At 51.5% G+C, this 27,984-nt stretch overlaps 1 protein-coding gene across 3 annotated transcripts in view; it reads right to left on the reverse strand.

The window, feature by feature from the left end:
- Window positions 1-27,984, reverse strand: part of LOC139754242 (AT-rich interactive domain-containing protein 3A-like) — a 141,195-nt gene that overhangs the window by 31,496 nt on the left and 81,715 nt on the right. For all 3 annotated transcript variants that reach the window (XM_071671567.1, XM_071671566.1, XM_071671565.1), the window contains one exon: window positions 4,619-4,802. In XM_071671567.1, coding sequence (XP_071527668.1) covers window positions 4,619-4,802 — 184 coding nt within the window. The remainder of the gene's footprint in view (window positions 1-4,618; window positions 4,803-27,984) is intronic.

Here is a 27,984-nt window from a genome sequence, read left to right on the forward strand (position 1 = left end):
AACGGGGCATTTACAGCCGTAATTACCTCCGGATGTAAACGATTTACCCCGTATCAAGTTTTCGTTCCGTGAGATTCCCGGGATAACGTAATTACCCAGTCGTTGCCTGGTGCCCCGCACGTGCGGGGGGTAGGAGGGAGCGCGTGCGACACCTGCCCGTCCGTCAAACCCGTGGTTTTTATGAGGGTAAATTACCTCATTCAGACATACGAGAAGTCCTCGTCCTTCCCCAGGACGCCTCACAGTCCACCTCACCATCGGAACCTTATGATTTCCACCTCAATGCCTTAACACTCACAACCTCACACTTCGCACCTCATATCTTCTACATATTCCCCTACCTCACATCCTAAGCCTCGCGTGCTCAACCTCATAAACCACGCCTTAGACCCTGCACCTCACAACTCACACTTACATCTTATGAGACAGACCTTCCATAGGGGGATATATTCGGGCATACATCGCTCTAACTAACCACATACAACACATGCAGGAGTTCAATGTCAACACCTTCGCATAACGACAGTGCTGAACACGCAGGTGTTCCTCCTAGGTGTACAAACGAGTGCATACACAACATCTCAGATGTACAACGAAGACCAGCTGACCCCAGGTACAAAGAGAGACAAACTGACATCAGATGTACAACGAAGACCAGCTAACCCCAGGTACAAACAGAGACAAACTGACATCAGATGTACGACGAAGACCAAACGCCAGATACAAACAGAGACAAACTGACATCAGATGTACAACGAAGACCAGCTAACCCCAAGTACAAAGAGAGACAAACTGACGTCAGATGTACAACGAAGACCAGCTAACCCCAGGTACAAAGAGAGACAAACTGACATCAGATGTACAACAGATACGAGCTGATCTATGTGCACAACTGACATGTACATGGGGACAGATGTTCAAGCACACGTACACCCTAATTGTTCAGTGTACAAGAGAGAAGCGTTGACCCCCCTGATGTACAACACGAAGCCAGATATATGTATATCGAGAACGTGTTGTTTGTACGAGCCATGTCATTTCCTGTCGTGCTCATGTCTTGAGTTGAGGGTGACGTGTCGTACGGATAATCACTTCGTATCACGTCATGTCTATCGGTTCTAATGCACGTCACGTCATGTACATCGGTTCTAATGCACGTCACGTCATGTCTATCGTTTCTAATGTAGTCACGTCATGTCTATCGGTTCTAATGCACGTCACGTCATATCTATCGGTTCCAATGCACGTCACGTCATATCTATCGGTTCTTATGCACGTCACGTCATGTCTATCGGTTCTAATGTACGTCACGTCATGTCTGTCGGTTCTAATGCACGTCACGTCATGTCTATCGGTTCTAATGCACGTCACGTCATGTCTATCAGTTCTAATGCACGTCACGTCATATCTATCGGTTTTAAAGCACTTCACGTCATATCTATCGGTTACTTCTGCATGGCACATTACATCTATCGACGCACAGCTTGTTGTCTATCCGGCAACCAGTGTAGCTGGCATATACGAGGAGGTCAGAACCATCCCAAAATATCCCAGTTTCCCCTCGCGTCCCCAAACCTTGAGGGAGCGGGGTCCCCCGATCTATGTGCTGACCCCACGGAGCCCCAAAAAACAACAGTCATTAATGCCATTATAATTACACATGTAATACGCCGCCTAATTTGCATACAGTCCAGACAGCGCATCATTACGCTGGGAGGAGGAGGAGGAGGAGGAGGAGGAGGAGGAGGAGGAGGGGAGGTGAAGGAGGTGTGGGGGACCTGACGCGGCTATGAGAGAGAGAGAGAGAGAGAGAGAGAGAGAGAGAGAGAGAGAGAGAGAGAGAGAGAGAGAGAGAGAGAGAGAGAGGAACATAGCGATCCCTCGCTGCTGGCGGCTGTGCCACCAGGGCTGCTATGCATAATGTATGTTCTCGACCAAATATTTAAATGGATAGCAATGGCGAGGCGGGGCGGTGGGTGGTTCTGTCTTTCCAAACCCCCCGTCATCAACCCCTCGCCCCTCCCGAAGACGCTTATACCACTCCTGTTCCCTCACTCAGACCCGTTGACGTGGGTAATGTATCCACTGTATAGGTCCTCTGCTGTTCTTGTTGATGTATTGACCCTCAACTGTTCCTCTACTGTAGTTTAATACATTGGCTCTAAATGGGGTCCACTACTGGAGTTAATGCATCTCTTCAAGCCCGCTACTGTAGTTAATCTATCGCCCTAAAAGCCTGCTACTGTAGTTAATACATCCCTCTGCAGCCCACTAGTGTAGTGGATAAATCCCCCCCAGGCCCTGTGAGGTAGATGATACATCTCTCTACAATGCCCTACTGCAGTTAATACATCTCTCTACAATTCCATACGGCAGTTAATACATCACTCTATAATCCCCTACTGCAGTTAATACATCGCTCTACAATCCCCTACTGCAGTTAATACCTCGCTCTTCAGTCTCCTACTGCAGTTAATACCTCGCTCTATCATCTCCTACTGCAGTTAATATATCGCTCTACCATCTCCTACTGCAGTTAATACCTCGCTCTACAATCTCCTACTGTAGTTAATACCTCGCTCTACAATCCCCTACTGCAGTTAATACATCGCTCTACAATCTCCTACTGCAGTTAATACCTCGCTCTACCATCTCCTACTGCAGTTAATACCTCGCTCTACAATCTCCTACTGCAGTTAATACATCGCCCTCCAACCTATTACGAGGGTTAGTGCGATGCTTTGGCAGTGTCTGATTATTCCCCCCCCCCCCCTTACACCGCCAAGCTCTGCAACTCTTCACCGTCTCATAGTTCTCCCAGCACCTACCCCCCAGCACCCTTTTTTTTTTTAAAGTAAGTTTTCCCCTTTCCTCCAAACCTCTTAAGAAGAGATTATCTTTCCTTTCTTATCTCTTTGCTTCTCTCATCTCTTTTCATGCTTGATCGAAGGCCTGGCCTCAATTGAGGGACCCGTTTTCCATGATCGGAGCCTCTGACATAGAAAATGGATGGGGGCGCAACGAAGCAAGTGTTTAGATGGGTTGAGGAATCACCCTACGTCGTGCAGCTATGTTCCAATGCTGACCAAAACCAGAGGCCCAAGCCTACAAGTATACACACACGCTTGGAGTACGGGTGAGTGATAAGGTTTAGTCTTGATCCTAGAGATCATCCACGAGATTTTTGAAGACCTATAGTAAAAGAAAATTTCACTGGCAGACGACGAAAGTATAAGGTGTCTCATTATCTCTCTCATCATCTCATTACTCTTTAAGTACGGGGATAAGACTCATTGACCGTCTCATCACAGCACAGCTATTCTACGCATTACACCTCATACCTCACTAGGACGGTAACACACCACCCGTCCTCCCCTCACACCCCACATCACTGCAACGTCTCACTCACCCACCCTAACACCACCTCTCTGCTGCAGGCCAGAGCCGGGAGGTGGGATGGCAAGGGGTCTGTGGCTCAGCTCATCACTAATGCACACCTCAATTCCCCGCGATGGGCGGCCGTGGGAAGGCACGGAATGGGAACGTGCTGGGAGAAGCGGGACGGAGATGCGAAGGGAAAGGAAGGATAGGGAAGAGAGCGAGAGGTGGGATCTGGAAAGGGACGGGAAGACGTGGGATAGAAGCCCTCGAGAGGTGAGTGGGATAGATGGGGCTGGGATTACGTTGGATCATAAGCGCTTCCTCCCGCACAGTCTCGGGGTGTGAGTGCATCTCTCCGGCACTGCCAGTGACCTGGTCTCACCCCGAGGCTGGGCTAGTCTGACCCAGAGGGATGCCCTTTGACCTCATGGGGCTCAGTTGGAAACTGGTTTGGTCGGATCTCATGATGGCCTATGCTGACCAGAAGAAGACCAGTTGGTCTATGCCTTTCTGATAGTCTGGTCTCGCCCTACCTGGTGTGATACAGCAGCAGGCGTCCCGTAAGGAGGAATCTTTGGGATTTATATGATGCTGATGATGATGATGATGATGATGATGATAATGATGATGATGATGATGATGATGATAATGATGATGATAATGATGATGATGATGACGACGATGATGATGATGATGATGATGATGTTGATGACGTGGTGGTGGAATGTAAAGATGAGAGTTTCCAGTAACGTTCTGAAGGTGTAGCCAGAACTGGGTTGGAGTAATTGTGGGAGACTGAACACCACCACCACCACCAGATACTGCAGTTCTTCAACGTGTTCTTAAAATGTTGGAGGAGGACCTTACTGGATTCTAAGGGTGATGACAGTGTTGGAGGAGGAGCTTACCGAGTTCTGAGGGTGGTGACAGAGTTGGAGGAGGACGTTACTGGCTTCTGAGAGTGGTGGCAATGTTGGAGGAGAACCTTACTGGGTTCTGAGGGTGGTGGCAGTGTTGGAGGAGGACGTTACTGGCTTCTGAGAGTGGTGGCAGTGTTGGAGGAGGACGTTACTGGCTTCTGAGGATGATGACAGTGTTGGAGGATAAGCTTACCGAGTTCTGAAGGTAGTGCCAGCGTGGGAGGGTGAAGAGAAGTGTTGGAGGAGGAACTTACTGAGTTCTGAGGGTAGTGCCAGCGTTGGAGGGTGAAGGAGACAGTGTTGAAGGAGGAACTTACTGTGTTCTGAGGGTGAAGGCGGCGCTGGTGATGGAGGAGGGCAGTTTGAGGCCCTTGATGATCTCCTGCCACAGTTTCTTGTTGATGACGTCGACCAGACCGCCACGAGCCACCACCAGGTTATACAGCTCATACAGGTCCAGCACCTGCTTGGCCATGATGGGCAGCCGGTTGATGGGGGTGCCTGAGGAAGGGAGAATATCACGTTAGTGATGGGCAGGCAGTTGATGGATGGGGCGTGCATGGGGAAGGGAGAATATCACGTTAGTGATGGGCAGCCAGTTGATGGGCTATGTGCCTGGGGAAGGGAAAATAGCACGTTGGTGATGGGAAGTTATAGGAAGGTTTCTTGCTGAAGTTGTTAAAAAAAACAACCTAAGTTCCAATTGGTAACAACTTCTGGTTATCCGATGTGATCAGTGAAATTATATATATATATATATATATATATATATATATATATATATATATATATATATATATATATATATATATATATATATATATATATATATATATATGTTCATGATGTATATCTTTGTTCACTGGAAGCGATCATGGCGAGGGGGATGACCTGGCCTGTACATCAGATGGTTCTTGAAGTGCTGGCCTGTACAGCAGCTGGTTCTTAAGGCCCTGGTCTGTAGAGCAGCTGGTCTTTTGAGTCGTTGGCCTGTACCTGCTGCCTGCACAGGAGGACCTGCCAAGGTTACCATATCAAGTCGTGCATGACCTGCTCCCAGTGTTGTGCTTGCGTCGTGGAACGTACTTCCGCTTGCGTTCTTCGCCTGCCCTTGCTGACATCCTGCAGAATTCAGCAACCTACAGCAATACAGAGATTCCTGAGTTCAGCACGTTACAGCAACATCAGTGTCCCACTTCCAGCACAGAAGTTTTCCTGTCACCTTTCAAGTTACGGAAGTCAGCGTGCAACACGTTAGCTGATTACAAAAACATTGAGCCAGCATGATACAGCAGTAGATGGGTTGTCGTAGCCAGCAGGTTACAGGGGCAGTGGGATGGCGAAGCGCGGAGCAGATGACAAAAGCAGGAGACTGGCCGACTTGCAAGCAGTGGGCAGCAGAAGACAACTCTGTGGGAGTGAGGTGGGGCGGGTGGTTGGTGGTACTCATTACATTCCCCTGTGCCAAGTTTGGGCCAGTTATCAAAAGTGGCGGGAGTGACAAACGAAGCGCGGGCGATGCCGGAGCGTCGCTGTTATTAATGGACCAGCGACAATTAGTGGAGCTGCCAATATGGACCGGCGGTGGGCGGCAGTGGGGGTGGGTGGCATGGAAGGGCGGCACGCAATATCACTCCGGCTCGCCACCCGTCTGATTAATGGTGGTCGCTCTGCCTCACGACCGACCAAACCCACCCCATCCCCCATGTCCTCCTCCAACCTAGCCTAGCCTCCATCACCGTCCGCAGTGTTAACCCATGTTGCTCACTGCTCCCACCTCGACACTGGCAGCCACTATGTCAGGAACCCAGACCACGGATGAACCATGACACACATACACACACACACACACACACACACACACACACACACACACACACACACACACACACCCGAGAGGCTCCCGTGCACCATAGTGCTTCGACAGCATCACCGGCGCCCACACCACACTATACCACACCATCACCACTACCACTACCACAGAGTGACGGGCGCTGACACCGCCTCCAAAGACACCACTACTGCCTGCCCTTCCTCCTCACCCCTGTACATAAAGGTAATTACAATTACGTAATCACACTCATTCACATATACACCGCCTCACTCCTCACACCCACACCATCACATACACCGCCTCACTCCTCACACCCACACCATCACAGACACCGCCTCACTCCTCACACCCACACCACCATCATCAGAACCCCAACCAACCTACTGATCACACCCTGTAGCCCTGTCATGAGAAAGAGAAATCAAGATTCCTACTTCGAGTCTCTCAAATTCGATTCCTTACTTTTGTACAGCAGGTCTGACAAGACCCGAGGCCCAGGAAGTCCTACCAGAGCTTCACCAAGCAGATCGGTCAGTTCTTGAGCACTGATGTCCCCAGGAGGCTATACAATGACGACCGTATAGCCACCTAACGCCACGAGGAAGGCCAGTCAAGAGATGTGGCCCATGATCCCAGACCTGACCTTACCTAACATCTATGGCCGTATGTGGCCATCCTAACAAATATTTCGGTCGGATGTGGCCATACTTCTAGCCACACCCAGCTAATGAACCTTGGTGGAGTGTGGCCATGCTCCGGGGCCACATCAGACCAATAACCCTCATCAGTTGTGGCCATAACCCAGGCCACAACCTTCAACCAACACTCCTGAGCAGGTAATTCCCTAAGTACTTCGGCCGAAAAAGTACAAAGTCAATACCTATGATTCAGGAAAATACTGCAACGTGGAATGCAAGTGTAAATCGTGTAAAAAAAGAACGTAAAAAAAGAAGAAAAAACGAGATTAACGTTACCGAGACTCGACACTCGTATAACTCCTGACATATTACACAAAGAAAACCTCCTCCATAACTAAAGTTTCGCTTCTTCTCTCGAGGCTTTCCAACAAAAGGCCGTCGAGGTTTTGGGTCACACTGGCCGGGAGAGGCGGAGGGACATGACCCCTGTATTAACCGGTTTGGAACGCACTGGAAAGGGTAAATGGCACGGGATGCCTCCCCCTGAGGAAGACCAGTGTGCAGGAGTCCCCAGCGAGCGACCCACCCGCGAACGACCCACCAGCGAACGACCCACCAGCGAACGAGACACCAGCGAACGGACCACCAAACCTACATATAATATGATATAATAATATAATCTTAAGATGGACGTACACTCTCAGCCCTTAAACTCAACGTCGTGACCCTTGCAGACGACTGTACGACCCTCGGAAACGAAGGGCATGACCTTTGGACACGACTTCGACCCTCGAGCGAGACGGTACGATCCTTGAGCGAGACGGTACGATCCTCGAACGAGACAACACGATCCTTGGGTATGATATTCTGGCCTTTATTTTTTTTTTAACCTGACCATCTCAGGTCGAGTCAAAGACCAGGCCATCAACCTAGTTACCAGTTTCTTCACTCGCGAAACAACCAAGTTTCCAGTTTCTTCATGGACAGCTGCTTCAAATTCTGATTCTCCAGAGAAGAGGAAGGACCACCACCATCCACAGGACGGCCAGCTGCCTGGCATGACCAGACCTACGGTCAGGTAGATGGAAATAGATTGCACCACCAGCTCAAATCTTGGTATATCTGTGCTTGAACAAGATGGTTAGAGAGGGACAAAAAAATCTCTTTGATATCCCTTCATATTCACCAAAGGGAGAAAAATCTCATTAATATCCCTTAAAATTCACCTAAGGGGGAAGATATCTCATTAATATCCCTTAAAATTCACCTAAGGGGAAGATATCTCATTAATATCCCTTAAAATCCACTAAAGGAGGAAAAAAATCTCATTCATATCCCTTAAAATCCACTATAGGGGGAAAAATCTCAATTAATATCCCTTAAAATCCACCAAATTATTCCCAGACTCGTTTGGAGAAGGGTGTACAAAAAACCCGGAGGTGACCTACACACGGACAGTCCCAGCATCATCACTGCCTCAACCCCTACCATCAGGATCATCATCTGATACTTCAACACCTGATCACTTACCAGACCCAACCCCCTGCCACACGCCCTCAACCTTCACCCTTCCACCCTCGTACCTTAACTACTGAACTACGTAATGACCGCCAAGCTCAACATTACCCCCAGCGATTGGGTATCATTACCTCTTTAGTCCCAGACTCGACTCTGTAATTTGGCTGGATATCAGGGATAGCGACCACGATCGGGGCCCGCCTCTCGAGGCCGGCCATGGCGCGGCGGGAGGAACTGACGGCGTAGGAGTGAGACGCGTCGTCTCCGGGGGCCGCCCAGGATGGACAGGGCTACAGAGAGGATCCTGGACTATATGGTGGATGGAAAACGGACGTACACTGAACGACGAAGAAGAGGAGAGGAGGGGATGTGATGACGGGGACAGACAGACACGGAGGAATGGAAGATACAACGCCGTTGGTGATAAGGAAGTGTTTATATATATATATATATATATATATGGCCTCAAGCTTCCCCTTTGTGGCCTAAGGCCGGAGGGAGGGAGGAAGCGAGCCCGCTCCCACTACAACAAGCATCGTGACATCACGCCAAGTGCATCAGAAGTCTACAACCACGACAACAACAGCAGCAGTATCAGAGGCTCACAACCACGACAATAAAACCAGCAGCAGAGGCTCACAACCACGACAATAACACCAGCAGCAGAGGCTCACAACCACGACAATAACACCAGCAGCAGAGGCTCACAAACACGACAACAAGAACAGCAGCGGCGTCAACAACTCACAACCCAAGCGGTCACTTACAAAATATCTCGAATCATCAGCATTCAACGTAATCAGTGACAAGATAATTTCTCCTGGAACGCAGAAGGTAATTTGATTATCCTCAAAGACACACAAGGAAAGTGGGAGGAATGTAATCTAACCAGGATAATGCAATACTCTCCTCCTCCCTCGGCTGCCGTGACGGTGAGGGGCCTCTGAGTGCAGCCTTGGGGGTAAACTTGAGGGGTAAATGTGAGGTAAATGTGATCAGGTGCGGCCCAGAAGCCCTCCATTAGATTACTGGGTGGCTGGCGTGCCGCTCCTCCTTACTGTCTCCTTCCTGGGGGAAAGGGGCCCCGGACCCCTCGCTCCTGCAGGAGGTCGTCTCCCGTAAGATCGCCTCTCAATTCGCGGTACTCGGCCTCCGCATCCGCTGCATACACACACACACACACACACACACACACACAGGGGGGGGGATATTTGACGAGTGGATGTGGAGAGAGAGAGAGAGAGAGAGAGAGAGAGAGAGAGAGAGAGAGAGAGAGAGAGAGAGAGAGAGAGAGAGAGAGAGAGAGAGAGAGAGAGAGAGAGAGAGAGAGAGAGACAGACAGACAGACAGACAGACACACAGACAGAGACAGACAGACAGACAGACAGAGACAGACGGCAAAGGGACGTATGGATAGTTGTGGACTGAACAGTGACATGTGTGAGGTACCGGTAAACTCGAGGTGGAAGTGGTGACAAACCCTCTGTCTCTCCCTGTCGAAACAGAGGAGTCGGTACGGGATGGGAGAGAGACGGAGGGCGGGCGCGTGTCATTAGGAGCATTTGGAAGAGGATGATAAAAGGGAGGGAACAGGGGAAGAAGAGTCAGCAGAGACGGAGAAACTGGAGTACATACACAAAAAGAGGGAAGGAAAAAAAAAACGTATAGAGACGAGAGAATATGCAGAGTTGGAGCAGAGAGAAAATGAGAGGAAAGACTATAGTAATTAACAGATTAGAAATGATTACGACGAACAGGTAATGAGAGGACTTAAGGTGGGGGCACCAGCAATGTTGACGTTGGCCTGGCCTGGCCTGGCCAGCAGCTTGGGGCCAGCAACGACCGGTCGGCTACCAGGGCCGTGGGACACACAGTCTATACACACTCACACTCCCAGACCCGCCACAAAGGAGTCATTTGGCTATAAATACATGGCTATCTTCAGCTGAGCGGGAGAGTCAATTTCCTTTTCGTGGGCCGTGGCTTTGAGGTACGAGGCTCGGGGTGGGTGCCACTGGACGGGGATGGTGGACGGACTGTCACCTGTATCCGGGACGACAATACAGGTTAAACCCGGTCGTGTCTTGGGGGGAGGGTAATAAAACGACGGCCACCCCCACAGCAGGCGACCAATGTCTATCAGACCGACGCTTGACCGTCCACCTCACATATTGCCTGGTTGGACCATCCCGTCCCTCCGCTACCGCTCCATCACCCACCCACCCCCACACGCACCTCCCCCTATTCTTTCACTCTACAAACGCCTCCGCCACTCCCATTCCCGCTCCCCTTTCTCTCCCCCTCAGCCCCATTCACGGGATTCATCCCTCCCCCACCCCACGACCACCTCACCCCGTCACCTCCTGCTGCCCCTCCCAGTACGCAACGTCTCACCGGCAGTTGGAGGTGTCGACAGATGAGGAGCGATCATCTCCGTGGAAGACTCTCGGCCGCCAGTACCCTTCCTCCAACGTCCACTCCTGACACCCATCTGGGGCCCCCCTCACTGTGGCCAACATCTTGCCGGAGATGGTCACCGCCCATCTGTTGGCAGTCACGCCCCCCCTTGACAACAATCCCCAAACATCCAGTAACTTCAGGGACAACACCAGACGAGGATAAACAAAAACCAAACCAGTTCGATGACATCAACCGTGACCATTACTTCGAAAGACGCCAGGACAGAACAACCAAAGGACAGAACATGAAATTAAGCAAGAAACTTACTAGAAAAGCTGTAAAGAAGTACTTCTATAGATAGAGCAGCGGATGAACGGAATGAAGAGACTGAGGAAGTTGTGAATGTGAACAAGCAAACAGATGTTTGAAAAGTATGATAGAGACAGCTGAAGTGATGACGGAGCTCCCACGAGTGTGGAGGAACTCCCTCCCCGTACAGCATGAATAGATAATTGGGTAATGAGGGTACGCTGTCATTACAATATAAGTCATGGCGTGTATAGAGATCCTGAGATGATGTCCTCCTTACCACAGCAGGGTGTGAGGCCTGGACACGGGAGCGGGGTGAGGCCCGGCAGCACCAGAGCCCCGACGGAAGACAACGGAGGGATGAAAGAGAGAGAGGGAGGATGGGAGGGGAGGAGGGCAGGTCCTGACGACCCTGTCTAAGACGTATGGCCAGCCTGACCCATTACCTCACTAATTAACCCAACAGGGGGGCCGGCAGGGAGAGGGCGACACAAAATCGGGACACCATGGAGTAGAAGACGGCACACCGTTGTACGCCAACCTCACATGTTTCTGTGGACTCGAATAGATTGTATGACGTTCCCTAATCAAGGAGCATCAACCCTGCGCATCCCCCATCCACCCTATCCACTCCCTGAGGAGGTCAGGGATTCCTGTTCGAATCAACATTTACGACGAACAATATAGTTAATTTGAGGGCTACCTGGTGAGCATCACCCTCCTCAGTGGTGTCTGAGGGCAAGCATTATGCTCCAGCCTTCCCCGACATGCTCCAGCTGTTCGCTGTGTCTTCAACACACTCCTCCACGCTCTGGCCAACAGTGGCTCCTAGGCCTACTGGCTAACAGTCGTCCACGGTGGTGATGTCCCAGCTGCCAATTTGATGGGTCAAACGCTGGGGGTTGCGCGACGAACGGCGTGTCGGGCCATTGTTAAGGCTGGGTCAAATAGGGTCATCTTCCCTGACCAGCTGTTGTTAACCTTTGCTCCCCCCGCTCAGTCCTCATCCACTCCCCTCCCTACCAGCCCTCATCGCCTCCCCTCTCTACCAGCCCTCATCTACTCCCCTCCCTACCAGCCCTCATCCACTCCCCTCCCGACCAGCCCTCATCTACTCCACTCCCTACCAGCCCTCATCCACTCCACTCCCGACCAGAACTCATCCACTCCCATCCCTACCAGCCCTCATCCACTCCACTCCCTACCAGCCCTCATCCACTCTTCCCGACCAGCCCACATCCTCTCCCCTCCCTACCAGCCCTCATCCACTCCCCTCCCTTCCTACCCTCACTCAGTGCCCTCCCGACACCACAGACCAGCCCCCTTACCACCCATCACTACCCTTTATACACACGCTGACACAAACACACACCCACTCATGCGTACATGAACCCACAACAGTAGCACTTCCACGCAAATTAACTCAAGAGTTGTGTAGACGCACACACAGTACAGATATACTGTAGCACGCTGTATACCATGTCGAATTCACATAGAAATGATTCCTCACAATGCCTACGTGAAGAGCGAGACCTTCTTTTGACCTCCTCCTCTTGAAGTGTGTCAAACATCCTCCGCATCAAATTCCCGGAGGGGCTTTTCAGCTCACGTCTAAAGTAATTAGATAAAGAAAAAGAAAATTGCGCCGAGGGAAGAGACATCAAGTTTATAACAATTGTTCCGGGTGTACAAAACGACGCAACTTTTCGGGCCACTGACCACGAATGCTCTTGTGGGCGTGAAATTGTGATGGGCGAGGGGAAGAGGCGTTAGTCGTGTGTGTGTGTGTGTGTGTGTGTGTGTGTGTGTGTGTGTGTGTGTGTGTGTGTGAAGCCTGCGTCGCAGCCCAGACATATGTCCGTCCCACGGGTCGTAATGCATTGGTTACGCGACTGACGCTCGTACTACTGCTGTCGTAACCCTGCTGCCGGCCAGCCACGACCCTCACCGAGCTCTGGACTCGAGCAGCCCTCCGCCCTCCCTTGTGGCCCGAAGGACTGTCCCTCAGTCAGGTTTTTCCTGCCGTTGCTACATCTCTCACCACCCCTAGCCTGGCCAGACTTGGCCCACTGCCCACCATCCCTCATTGGGCCAAACTTGGCCCACTGCCGACCATCCCTGATTTGCCCAGACTTGGCCCACTGCCTACCATCCCTGACCTGGCCAGGCCTGGCCTAAAAGCCTTCTCACCACACTCAATTTATCCTGACATGACCTGCTATTCTCTCAGCACTCCTGACCTAGCCCAAGCCTGTCCAATCGCCCTCTCACCACTTGGGATTAAACCCAACAGTATCGACGTATGTCGTATACTCTCAAGTGTCTGGATTAACTTGTGAGAGTCAGACAAGGAAAAAAGAAACAAAAATCATCCAACAACGACGAGGATATAAAAAAAAAAAAAACATATGAGGCACGAGCATGTGAAGCAACAGTATGAACATGTTGATGTGCAGTGGTGGACGCACCGGCTCGTTTCGGCTCTAAGTGGGAACACTGGCGTGGGAAAAGCAAGATTAGATGTTTTTCCGGCATTAATAACTCCTTCCTCGGCGCCACACACACACACACACACACACACACCGTCCTATGCTCCGCCACACACACACATACACACACTCCACCTTTTCACTGTTCCCCAGAGATGGCTCCTCCACCTTTTTCCCTTTCAAGCATCCTTGCCCCTGATACCCTCCTGCAGATGGTTTCCACCACATACGCCTCTGTCGCCCTGACGTCCTGCTTCCCGTATTCCTGGTATGAGGCGTCTGATTCACTCGTCCGAAGCCCAGACGAACCATCACGACCCCGTCGATGCCTCGGGGTCGGCGGCAGAGGGCGTTATGGAAATTAGCGCATCCGCCATGTCTCTGGGGGAACCCGTCCTGTCCCTAAGGTAAAAGATATGGAAAGACAACGTTGTACGAGACACAGCGGGTCCCTCAAGATACCACGGGGTTGCCCCGACCAATCCCGCCCCACTCTAAGAACACAGAGACAACCTCATACACAATATAAGACTACACAAACGAGACAAAATCTACGATAAACGGTGATGTAGTGAGTGTTGCGTAGCCCCCAGTGTTTCACAGCGTAGTCCCCTGACCATGTTGTGGAGGGTGTTGCAGGACGAGTGTTCCATGGGGAGGTCCCCCTGACCATCATGAAACACTCGTGTGTTACTGTAGATCTCCTCACGACCCAACACGCCAGCGCCACCTTACTGTAAAGAGACCAGTGAACTTACTGAGTATATACTGTCTGTAGCCAACTGAATGTGAACTTGAAGGTGTTGAAGATGACTGCATGGGATTCATCATCCACAGGAGGGGGATTGGATGACATCTACAGCGTATCTGACTCACCCCACAACAAAGGGGAATGGATGACGCGCGTCTCATAGACCGTGACGCTGATTAAAGGAGAGTACACACAAAATGGACTCACGCTGTTGTCAGCTGGACACTCAGCGTAGGGAGCTGACACCACAGTTATCCAACAGCTGGGCTGACAACACCGTCCACACCACCACTGGTCCCTGAGCGTCGCAGTGTCCAATCACATCACAAAAGGTGTGCAGCACCCTCAACATCCCGTATGGAGAGGTCAACCCCTTACCCCAATGGTACGATACCAATCCATTAGCCGTGGCTCCTTACCCCTGCACCCTTCACTTCGCCTACTTCACCACAGGATCACAGGAGGTCCTCATCATCCTGATCTAGGAGCCTTCAGAATCTGGCATGACTGAAAGACATAACACGTACACCCTGGAAGTATCTGGCACGACGAAGCCATATTCCGAATCGAGGACGACCCTCTGGTGTGGGTCGTCCCGTCCGGCGCCCTCCACACCACTAGGTCTCGTTGCTGTCCATTGTAAACATTGGGGAACTCATGGCAACTAAGATATTCTCTTGAAATGGCAGAGTCTTCTTGATTTTTCGACCCGATCTCCTCAAAAAAAAAAGCATTTTCTAGGAGTTCTCAAGGGAAAATCTAAGTCGAAGAATATCCTGAGGGTGAAGTGGAAGGAATTATTGAACTGACGGGGTCAACTGTGGCTCCAGAACACATACGGAGCGAAAGAGTGTGTGGAGGCGGCGGTGGCCTGATGGATCTTAACAGTAGAGTCTTCGGGACATCTTCCCACCCTTATCCTTGCCCTCAGGCCATGTATTGTGGGTACTACCACCACACTAGGGTGCCCTATGCTACCCCATAAAGCGCCAGTTACTACACGCCTCACCCACCTGGGGTGGGTTTAATGTGGGAGTGATGTACGTGGGTGGTGGCTGGGCTAAGATGAGGAGTCGTGTGACTGTGGTCCTGGGACGGGGTCGGGACGAAGGCGCCCCTATAAAGGTGACCACAGGCCAGCATACGGGATCTCTGTCCCCCGTCCTGACACACTGTGTCTCCAACCTCAGGTGCTGATCCTCCTCGTCCACAACCTCCTCTATGGTGCAGATACGCAAGGGTTATAATACCTGGGGTTGAGCATGGTGGCTTAAGGCCTCGTTTCCCTCCATTAGAACTAAGGCTGTAGAATAATTTTTTTTTTTCTGGGCTGATCCATAAAAAGGTGCGGTTGTGGTGTGTTGTGTCCTTGCATACGGGGTCTCGGGGTTCGAATCCAACGCCTTGGGTATCGAGTATTGCTTCTAGGGGTCTCGAGGCATTGGGTCTCAGCTTTTGGGTTTCGAATACTAGCTACCAAGTCACTGAGTCTCGTGTACTGGCTACCAGGTCAAGGGTCTCGAGTACTGGCTACCAGGTGTTGCTGAGTCTCGGATATTGGCTACCAAGCCTTGCTGAGTCTCGGATATTGGCTACCAAGCCTTACTGAGTCTCGGATATTGGCTACCAAGCCCTGCTGAGTCGCGGATATTGGCTACCATGCCTTGCTGAGTCTCGGGTATTGGCTACCAAGCCTTGCTGAGTCTCGGGTATTGGCTACCAAGCCTTGCTGAGTCTCGGATATTGGCTACCAAGCCTTACTGAGTCTCGGATATTGGCTACCAAGCCCTGCTGAGTCGCGGATATTGGCTACCATGCCTTGCTGAGTCTCGGGTATTGGCTACCAAGCCTTGCTGAGTCTCGGGTATTGGCTACCAAGCCTTGCTGAGTCTCGGATATTGGCTAACCAGGTCGTGGGTCTTAAGTATTAGCTACCAGGTCTCGGGGTCTCCAGTATTGCCAATTCTAACCCTACGCTAAACCCTGCGGCCCTGTCCACACCGCTGGCCACACGCGTCTCTAACCCCGTCAGTCTTATCGCCGGGTTATATCGCCGACAGTTTACGGCGTCGCCTCCCTCACCAGCCCCCCCATCAGGAAGATCCACAGGAGGACCAGACGACAACTAGCTGTGCTGCTCATAAAGTAATGAATGTTTCCATCTTGCGAACTTCATACTTGGCTGACGAATTACACACACACACACACACACACACACACACACACACACACACACACACACACACACACACACACACACACATACACACACACACACACACATACACACACACACACACACATCGTACATGTATATATAGAAAGAGAGAGAGAGAGAGAGAGAGAGAGAGAGAGAGAGAGAGAGAGAGAGAGAGAGAGAGAGAGAGAGAGAGAGAGAATGGATCTGGCCATTAGGGTCAGGCCAGAAGCCAGACCCTAATCATACCCAATCGAACCAGGTTGGGTTCGATCGGTTAGGACTGGGTCTGACCTCTGACCTGACCGTAAAGGCCCAGGTCCCTCTCTCTCTCTCTCTCTCTCTCTCTCTCTCTCTCTCTCTCTCTCTCTCTCTCTCTCTCTCTCTCTCTCTCTCTCTCAGGTCGTGGTCTCCGCCGCCGCCCCCCCCCTTCTCATGACCGCCTCATTTGGCGGGACAAACCTAGTTCATGATCCTCCTCATCGGCCACTCTGGTGGTGGTGTTCCTCCTGTGTCGTCCCAAGACCACTGGGTGGCTCATGACGGTGGTGGTCCCCTCCCCTGCCAACCCATGGCATCCCCTGCCACCACCCCACCTCTGACAACATCCCCCACCCCACCCACCTCTACCCCCTTACCACCCAAGGCCACCCAACACTCGACGTCATTTACATAATTATAATTTTGCATGTTAATGCCACCAGCCACTGTCGTGGTGATGATAGAGTGGAGGAGCCAGCCTGCGCCCCATGCACTCGGCTCATGAGCCTCACTGCACACTGCTCCTCACTTCCTGAGTGAGACCACTTTGAATTCAGGGGGTATGGTGGTTTATATATATATATATATATATATATATATATATATATATATATATATATATATATATATATATATATATATATATATATATATATATATATATATATATACAGAAAGAGAGAGAGAGAGAGAGAGAGAGAGAGAGAGAGAGAGAGAGAGAGAGAGAGAGAGAGAGAGAGAGACTTTCTTTCGCCGACCTACGCAAAGACTGGAACATCTCGTACCAGAACAACAGATCGACGCAATGTCCTCTCAGGTTTTCATGTATTGATCATACGGGACGATAAATAAATACATACGAATACAGTCTTCATTATTTGCCCCCCCCCAAAAGAACTGTATGCTCCGTACTGTATTCGTCTGTATTCATATCAGACGCTGATAAAACACATAGGGCTTCTAAAACCATCGCCTGGAGCTCCTTAACTACATCTTTTTTCCCTCCCCTTTCCCTCCCTCTCTCGTGTGGTGCACATCTCCTCGTTTCCCAGCGTCCAACACCAGTCAAAGGACACGGCGCCCCTAACAACTGCTAATTCTGTTTACCTCGACGAGAAGATGTAACTCTCTCTCTCTCTCTCTCTCTCTCTCTCTCTCTCTCTCTCTCTCTCTCTCTCTCTCTCTCTCTCCTTAATCAACTTACGACCTTCTGTGCCTGTGGGGAATGCTGCTGATCACCCTGCCCTCCCTCCTCCTCCTCCCTCTCCTCCTTCCCTCATTTGCTGTCATTAGTAGATTTCGCCCACACGTGAAGGGGGTTATCATAACCACGTTGTCTTCAGCCAAAGTAGATAATGGTGCGTCCGCATGAGCTGCGACGCTGCCTCGTACAGCTACGAACTTCCCCTCTCACCGTTGCTGACAGTCCCTCGTGTTTCCTAACCGTCCACCATCGCCATAAATCAATAAAGATGGCTGTCTGTATCATTTTTATCTTCCTGGCTTATTTATGGTCTATGCTGCTTATGCTTGGATGATTTAGATTCAAGCGCTGACTGTGTCTTTTGCTGGGGAACTACGAGCGACTAGTCGGATCTTACATTACGTATATCTTACGATGGTTCCGGAGGTCATCTACCCCCCCATGAGTTCGCTCGGTCTGGGAAATATCTTACGTGTACCTTACGATGTTTGCAAGGTCCTCCACCCCAACAGCTGGGTCCGAAATCGAGCTGTCGTATTTCTCCTCCATCAGGGAATACCAAGTGATTGTCCTATGTGTTGAATCGTGAGGCCTCCGAGACGCGAGCTGGTCTCAGAGACACCTCACGTCCTGAGGGTCTGGCATTAACCATTACACCTGATATCATACCACTGAACATTCCTATGGTACGCACGGGAACAGGATTGGATACTGTGATACTGTAAGGGACAGGATTAGAACGGGATACAGATGTATGTGGCCGCCAGATCGTAAAACCTACAGTCGATACAACTCACTACGTTGTGTGGTGTACCATTGTATGTATACACGACACCACCGCATACAACAATGGCCCTGTCATCGACTTAACGCCTCTAGGTTTCAGGTCCTATGAGCAACTGTATTTCATCGACACTGATGTATTTAAAGGACTTCCTATTAATCCCTTGCCGTGGGAGGGGGGTGAGGGGGATTCACAACCCCCTAAAAAGCATCAGAAACTCCACGCACGACGCCGTCCCCCACCAGGAACCAACTTGTCCAAATCAATAACAGAAATGTATACACACTTCTTGTGATTTACAGCCGCGCGGCTCTGTGAGAGGTATTTCCCCGTGCAACGTATACTTCTTGGATATTAAACATCCATTTTGTGGGCCAACAATTACAGCATGCAAGCCATGGCGGGTGTACTTACCAGCGCGCCACAGCCAGGGGCGTTTGGCGCAGTATTCCACCGCACTTCACCAGAAGCATTTAAGTCAGCCTGGAGGCAAGGATAGATGAGCAGCAGTGAGGGCGGTGAGCCCCAGGTCCTGGTCTAGGAAGGGAGGGAGGGAGGGACAGTGGTAGTGGTAGGAGGAGAAGGAGGAGGAGGAGGAGGAGGAAGCTGGGGTAATGTTATATCTTAATCTGCAGCTTTGCATATACTAACTGAGGCTTGCGGTCCATTCGTCAGGGTGGTGAACTTACAGAAGCTCTTAAGATGGAATGTGGACGACGGCGGGAGACACTTGGAAACCCCCTCTGGCACCCAGAGCTCGACGAAATCTACACGCGAAAATGCTTTTCCCTAATGGCACGACAAGCATGGAAGCCTCTCTGAAATATTTCCACTGAAATCAAAAACTGTAATTAAAGTAATGAGGGAAAATTTGGTGCATACATCCAAGACCCAAAATTGTCGGGATACGTTGTTGGCAGCCATTAGGGGAGACTGAGGACTGAACGGAGGAAACATTTAAGAACCCTTCGGACAAGTACCTCAAATTGGTAAATCATTCCATATGTTAACAATCCTGCTGAAGAAAAATGACTTCGCCCTTGGGCGAAGATAAAAGCTGGATGCCAGTCAAAAGGAATGCGTGTCTTTTGAGCTCTAATTTATACCAAATCCCTTGACCGAATGACTTCAGAAGAAGGGGGCGGCTGGAACATGGATTGGATAAAGTCTGGAAGGATGAGGGAACACAGGTCTCCATTCCTATACCAATAACACATGCTATACTCTCAGCGGTGACAGATACACCGCCCGGATAGAGGCGGTAATCCCTCCAAATTAGCGTTCTGAAGGGACCGTCTGAGGAGGGCGAGGAGGTGCAGTGAGTAAGGTGACGTTTACAAGGATGTGGTCAGATGAACCAGCTGGAGGTGATCTTGCGCAGCTGTAACGCGAGTTGGGAAACAGACCCGGAGTGTTTGGGCAAGTGGTCGGGACGGTCTGGTGTATGGGTGGGGAGGGGGACGATAACTTCCTCTGGATCATTAAGAATGGTAAACGTGAAGGCTTCATCGTCAAGGAAAATGTGATGCAAGAATTCGACTATTTCCTGAAGTGTATGTTACAGGGCCTCCTAAATACAGGGCCTCAACTTGAGGATGGGACAGTGTTAAGACCTCGTAGAAGAGACGTTGATAATCGAAGAGTTGATGAGTCTTATTACCTTTGCAGACCCAGGAGAGCGAACAGGGCAAAGAGAAAGTTATCGGTATTAAGAAGACAAACCTGAAACCAGATGACACCGAGTTATGAGAAGATCCTAAGTCTTTAAGGCGTGCAACAGGCGTGATGATACTGGACTAAGCACAGACGCCTTCCTTTGATGCGGAATCGTGAGTGAACTTTATGATCGATGATTTGAAAGAGCTAAAGGAAGAGGCACTATATACATGGTGCTCAGCAGTAGAAAGGTTGGTGGAAAGACAACAAATGGCGGTGAAATGAATCAAAAGATTTAGTCAGCTTTTATCATACAGCGCAGTGGTCTTAGGAGGAGTCGGTACTGCAGGTGCCAGAGCCCTGCCTCTCATTTGTGCCAGGTACCCGACTTCTCTAGGATCCCCCATTTCTGCCTTAGCATCCAGTCTTCCTCTACAGAGAGTATGAATGTAGGAATACTGTCCTCCGGCAGATAACTTCGTCACAGACCAACAGCTCTTCCTGTTATCTGGTTCTCTCATGTACTCCGCCTATCCCTACCTTGCCATCTACCCCATCCCTAAGGAACAACCACCTCAACTGAACACCCCTTTTTCTCATCTCCCGGCCCGACCTTGGGCACGCCACCTCTCCCGTCCCTCACAGTCCTCACTCACCTGTAAATAACAGTATGAATAAATGACCCGTGATGCCTATGGTTTCGCATGGCCTCAACACGAGGGCAGCACTTAGGGGTACATTTGCATATAATCTCAGCCCACGGAATGGTTTCAGATCCGGATGAGGAGGTAATGAAGACGGACGAAAATGTTACGGCGAGACATAAGCAACCATGGGAGCGTCCATGGCGGTGCTGGGGCGTACACCATGCTACGGCTGGGCTACCTGGACCAGCCCAAACCATAACGTATATCCCTCTACAAAGGGGCCTCCACGCAGCTTCGTCAGGGGGGTAGCGAAGAGGGAAGCCTATGAAAGCGTTTCACGTCCGTCTGGGTTTATTTTCAACCTGGTCCTCGCGGGTAAGGTCAAAGGCCCCGGGCCATCGTATCCACGGGGTCGTACCGCCTTGTCCAGGGGTTAAGATCATGGTACTGCTGGTTCACCAGGAGAGGGGGGGGGGCGAGGGCAGCGGTGGTCATTACTGCCCCCACAGACACCAGTGAACCATCTTCTCCTCTCTGTCTACCTGACCCCCGCTTGTTATCTTCCCTACCGACGATGCTGCTACCGTTGCTGGTGCTGCTGCTGGTGCTGCTGATGCTATAGTGCTGCTGATACTTACAGTGCTGTTTCTGTTGCTGCTACTGCTGCTTCTGTTGCTCCTTCTGTTGCTGCTACTGCTGCTTCTGTTGCTACTTCTGTTGCTGCTACTGCTGCTTCTGTTGCTACTTCTGCTACTGCTACTGCTGTTACTTCCACTGTTGTTGCTTCCTGGTGTCTCTGCTACGATGTGTTGTTCCTTTCTCCTACTCTCTCTCTCTCTCTCTCTCTCTCTCTCTCTCTCTCTCTCTCTCTCTCTCTCTCTCTCTCTCTCTCTCTCTCTCTCTCTCTCATCTTCCTTCCCTTTATCTTGTGCGGCGACAGGTCTGAGGTCATGGCTACTAGTCCATGTTTACAACGTTTACGTTATGTACACGACCATGACAACAAATCTCGCCAACTCAGACACAACCTACAGCAACGACTCAGAGCGCCTACAACACACAGCACCCACAACCCATCGACACAACAGAGAGGATGGAGAGAAACCACCGAGGCAGCAGACGACACACGACTACAACTGTTGTAACTCTTGACGCGTGTGAGACAAAGGTAAACAAAAGTTTCAGTGTTAATACCAGCAAGACGTTACGCCCTGAATGGGCCACACTGATACCTGAGGATCCTCGTATTGCCAGCCTCCTTATCTGAAGTACATCTCAAACGCCCTTCCTCCTTCAGGAACTATCTTTAATGCCCCCTCTGCCAGAGCTCCTTTGTGAGGATCTCTTCATCAAAGCCCTCTCGCATACACCCCACCTATCAGAAACGCTGTATAAATAGCTCACTCCTTTGAAAAAAAAAGAGAGAAAAAAAAACAGCTTTTAAGGACCCCTCTGGTTTCGAAGGCTGCCGGTGTTATAACCTGATGACGCTTTTGTTAGAGTTCTTCGCCACGTCGGTTCGACCCTTAAGGACGAAGGCACGACCCCTTGAGCACGAAGGCACGACCCTTGAGCACGAAGGCACGACCCTTGACCACGTCGGTACGACCCTTGAGCACGTCGGTACGACCCTTGAGCACGAAGGCACGACCCTTGAGCACGAAGGCACGACCCTTGAGCACGAAGGCACGACCCCTTGAGCACGTCGGTACGACTCTTGAGCACGTCGGTACGATTCTTGAGCACGTCGGAAGGCACGACCCGTGAGCACGACTGTAGGACCCTTGAGCACGAGAAGTAAAACTCTTTATCACGACGGTACGACCATAGAACACGACCATGCGACCGTAGAACACGACCGTGCGACCGCACAACACGACCATGCGACCGTAGAACACGACCGTGCGACCGTACAACACGACCATGCGACCATTCAGCACGACGGTGCGACGACCCCCTGGGCACGACACGACGGCACGACCCTTTGGTATGATGGTCCCGACTCTCAACGGTGAGCTCGAAGGCTAAATCATCATATCCAGGGGTCGTACCGTCGCGTGCAAGAGTCGTACCATCCTGCTCGTGGGGTCGTACCGTCGCGTGCAAGAGTCGTACCATCCTGCTCGTGGGGTCGTGCCGTCTTGAGGGGGAAGAGGAAGTTGGCATGGATAACCCGGAACTTTACATTATGGAACGTGGAAATAAAGGTTCAGGTCTCAGTGAAAGCTTCCTAGCCTCTTGTGGAGTGAGGGGCGTTCATCCACTTCCCAGACACTTGTGGAGTGAGGGGGGTTCATCCACTTCCCAGACACTTGTGGACTGAGGGGGGTTCATCCACTTCCCAGCCACTCGTGGACTGAGGGGCTTTCATCCACTCGGCAACGTGACACCCAAATCCACAGTGGGAATGATTAGTATATTATACTCGACGCGTTCCACCACACCGCTGGACGATGCATAGATAACAATACAAAGGCCTCGTTTACAGGCTTGTCTCTGCGTCTCCTCCTCTGATCAGTGAGGTTATTTGAGTCAGCGGCCCGCAGGCCTTCGTACCCATGCAATATGGCTGGTCAGGTGCATTTATACATGATTATCAAGTACAAATGCTGAGCCAGATGGACGGGTGTGTGTGTGTGTGTGTGTGTGTGTGTGTGTGTGTGTGTGTGTGTGTGTGTGTGTGTGTGTATGCGTGTGTGTGTGTGTGTGTGTGTGTGTGTGTGTGTGTGTGTATGTGTGTGTGTGTCCCGAATGAGCAACGCCGCGTCCCCCACACCACACAAGTGGTCCAGTCCTCCCATGACACAGTAGCCCACCACAGTCCACACCTCCCGCGTAACTCATCAGACTAAATTAAAGCATAACAAATCCCCACGTTACAACACCTGTCTAGTAACTTACGTCTGGCCTTAATTAATTGGTCAGAAGCCCGGTAGCGGCAGTAGCACGAGCACAACCTGTCCCAATGTGTGTTTGTGTGTGTGTGTGTGTGTGTGTGTGTGTGTGTGTGTGTGTGTGTGTGTGTGTGTGTGTGTGTGTGTGTGTGTGTGTTGTGATATGATCGTGAGGTCGTCTGCATGAGAGAAGACCTTCATGTGGTGGTTCGCTAGACGTGATGAAGAGCGATGGAAAAAGAACTTGGACTAGTTCTTGTGTAGACACGGGGCGCCCCTCGAGGTCTGAGGACCTATATGTGGCCCTGGGGTCAGAGGATCAATATAGGGGCCCTGGGGTCAGAGGGACCTACATGGGTTTCTGGGGTCAGTGGGATCTACCTGGGGCCATCTGGTCAGAGGACCTACATGAAGCCATGGGTTTAGAGGATCTACAAGAAGCCATGGGGACAGAGGACCTATAAGAAGCCCTGGGGTTAGAAGACCTACATGGTGCCATGGGGTCAGAGGACCTACAAGAAGCCCCTTGGATCAGATGGACCTATACGGGGCCCCTGGAGTCAGAGGGTCCTACATGGGATGCTGGGGTCAGGGGGCCTACAAGAAGCCATGGGTTCAGAGGACCTAGAAGAAGCCATTGGGTCAGAGGACCTATAAGAGGCCCTGGGCTCAGAGGGACCTACATGGGGTCCTGGGATCTTCTGCTTCAGGTGTTAGAACTGCTGATCTATCATCCATATCTTGATGTACCTATGCCTCCCTGGCACACTTAGTCTCCTCGCACCAGAAGCTTCGGCTACGGTGCGGTCCAATCACGGACACTGGCATCAACGTCCACGTAATCATGCAACACAAACCGGTGATTGATGACTGGGCAACACTGCTCAACACATCAGAGCACAGCCAACCTTTTGGTTGGGTAAGTCATTTGCTCCACCAAACCCGGCCACTGGAATAGCCACCATTCCAGGAAATCAGGTCACTGGTACAGCCAGCATTCCAGGCAACTAGGTCACTGGAACAGCCACCGTTCCAAGAAACTGGGTCACTGGGAGAGCTATCGTTCCAGGAAACAAGTCCCTGGAAAAGTCATCGTTCACAAGTCACTGGATCAGCCATCTTTCCAGGGAACCGGGTCACTGGAATAGCCATCAGTTCAAAGTTCCTCCACTCCTGTAATAAGCAAAGTGGCGCTCTACTCGTAGGCGTCGTGGTCCCCGTCAGTGTCAACCCAGGGGGCTGTATAGGGTCGTCAGCTACAGGGAGGAGGCCTAGCGCTGACGTTGCTGCCAAGCGACAGTCACGACCCGTACACCTCCGACGTCAGCCACCCGAAGCCTCCTTCCTCCCGATATCATGAGGTCCTCAGTCCCTGGAGATACCATTCCTCCCCGTCCTTTTGTGTTTGTCCCAACCCATGACATGTAAGGACTCCAGTCTTCCTCTGTGTTTCCACCATCACCATCAGTGTACTGTTGGAGCTGTGGGCCCCCTCTTGTCTCTCCACAGTCTCCATCACCATCAGTGTACTGTTGGAGCTGTGGGCCCCCCTCTTGTCTCTCCACAGTCTCCATCACCATCAGTGTACTGTTGGGGCTGAGGGCCCCCTCTTTTCTGTCCAGAGTCTCCATCACCATCAGTGTACTGTTGGAGCTGTGGCCCCCCCCCCCCTCTTGTCTCTCCAGTCTCCATCACCATCAGAGTACTGCTGGAGCTGAGGGCCCCCTCTCGTCTCTCCACAGTCTCCATCACCATCAGTGTACTGCTGGGGCTGAGGGCCCCCTCTCATCTCTCCACAGTCACCTCTACCACCAAGGGATGGTTGGGGCTTAGGTCTCTTTGGTGTACCAACATTTTCAGCTGGTAAATATGTGACGACAACCCAGGTGTACTGTACTGCTATCTCTCTGCTGGAAAGCACACACACACACACACACACACACACACACACACACCACGCGCGTGTATGCTTTTTGCGTAGGAGAGACAGTGGGCGTGGTACTGGGTGACAGGTGGCGTGGGAGGTGGGTGACAGTGAAGGGTAACGCTGCGGATGTTGTAAAAAAGCACTGAACAGCAAGTGATGAGTGGGTGGGTGGGTGGTTGTTGTTGTGGGCGGCAGGCTGGCTGACGGGCGGACGGGCGGGCGGTTGGGTGGTGGTCGTGCTGGACAGGAATGGGTTGCGGGTGGTGATGGAGGGGTGGGCCTTCATTCAGGGAGGCACGGCTACCCTGTCATTAACTGAAATTAAAGCCATTAATGGCCCCAGCCTTACATAAGACGGGCAGTCGGCTCCATCACTTTACCGCCGCCTCGCTATTGATCCCCAGTCTCCACCTTTGTTTCTCCACCCCATCCTGAACCTCTTACCTCCCCCATTCATCTCCTCAGCCCTCAGATTTCCCTCCCCCTCTCCCCACCTCTTCTCCCCTGCCTGGGACCGCAGTATCCCTAAGGACCAGATACTGTCCCGCCGTTCCCTCCCCTAGCGGCCTTGGAAGCCCTCAGGAACATTGGTAATGTGATGGGTTCTCCCGTGATCTCCCCAGTTCATGCCCTGCCTCAGCACTAGGGAGCTGATACAAGCACTCGCCCCGTGATCTCCCCAGTTTTCACCCTTTCCACCCCTAAGGAGCTAATATTAGGGCCTGCCACTTGGTCTCCCCAGCTTTTACCCTCCCCAAACCTGAGGAACTAAAACAATGAGCCACTGAGAAGCTGACATAAGGACCCGTCCCGCGATCTCCCCATCCTCTAACCTCCCCAGGCCCTGTAAGCCCCTGGGGAGCTATCATAAGAATCGTCCCCATGCTCTCCCCATCCTGTACCCTCCTCCCAGCCCTGAAGCCACTGCAGAGTTAACATAAGGACTTGTCCCCATGATCTCCCCAGCCTATACCCTCCCCGGCCCTAGAAGCCGCTGGGGAGCTAATATAAGGACTTGTCCCCATGATCTGCCCAGCCTGTATACCCTGCCCCGGTCCTGGACGCCCCTGGGGAGCTAACATATGGACTCCCCCACCATCACCGCCCACGACCCTCGTCTGGCCATATTGGCAGCATCAATATCCAGTCCAGACTCAAAACTAACCGCAGGAAATAACACAACTATTCCTAACTATTCTAATTTCTCTCCCTTGCATTAGTCGAGTGAGTGCGCGCGCGCGCGCGGGCGAGCGGGCGGGGCCATTCCCACAATGCAACGCTCGCCCCGGCTCGCCTCTCCCCGCCTCCAACATCCACATCAAACTGGAAACGTCTCTTGCCCTCCAGGAAACCAAGACAACAATTTAATTTGGTATTTGAATGTTGGTCCATCCCGACTGGGACCGCAGGCCAAGGTTTACGATGGTAGGCGGAGCCTTGTGGGACAGGGCGGGGCTTAGTGGAGGTAGGGCGGGGCGGAGCTTACCAGGTCGTGGGCGGAGTTCTGGACCCAGACCTACAACCTTCCAGGCCCCAGCCAGGAAGATCCACAACCCTCCAGGACCCAGCCAGGGAGACTTACAACCCCTAGACAGACCTGCAACCCTCCAGGACCCTTCCAGACAGACCCATAACCCTCCAGGACTCTTCCAGACAGACCTACAACTGTCCAGGACCCAGCCAGATGTACCAATAACCTTCCAGGATCCAGCCAGATCTACAGCCCTCCAAAATCCAGCCAGACCTCTAACTCCCCGAACCCAGCCAGATCTACAGCCCACAAAGACTCATTCAGACCTACAACCCTCCAGGACCCAGCCACCCTCCAAGACCCAGCCACACTTACAACCCTCCCTCCAGGACCCAACCACACCTACAACTTGGAGCTAAGACCTATATCTCAGATCCAGACGTGCATCTGACACACTATAAAATCCAGACCCAGAACCCTCACCCTAAAGACCAACAAGAACCTACGGGCCAAAACCCACAACCACCACCAAAATCTAGATCATTCACAACCCTATTCTTCCTGGAACCCAGATCCACAACTTGCAACTTCCAGGACCCAAATCCATAGCTCACGCAGTAGCCACACACACACACCTTCCAGCACCCTGAGCTGTGCCTCGCATCTTCCAGTACCCTGGCCTGTGACTCACATCTTCCAGCCA

This window comes from Panulirus ornatus, chromosome 16 (genome assembly GCF_036320965.1).
Source record: "Panulirus ornatus isolate Po-2019 chromosome 16, ASM3632096v1, whole genome shotgun sequence".
NCBI lineage: Eukaryota > Metazoa > Arthropoda > Malacostraca > Decapoda > Palinuridae > Panulirus > Panulirus ornatus.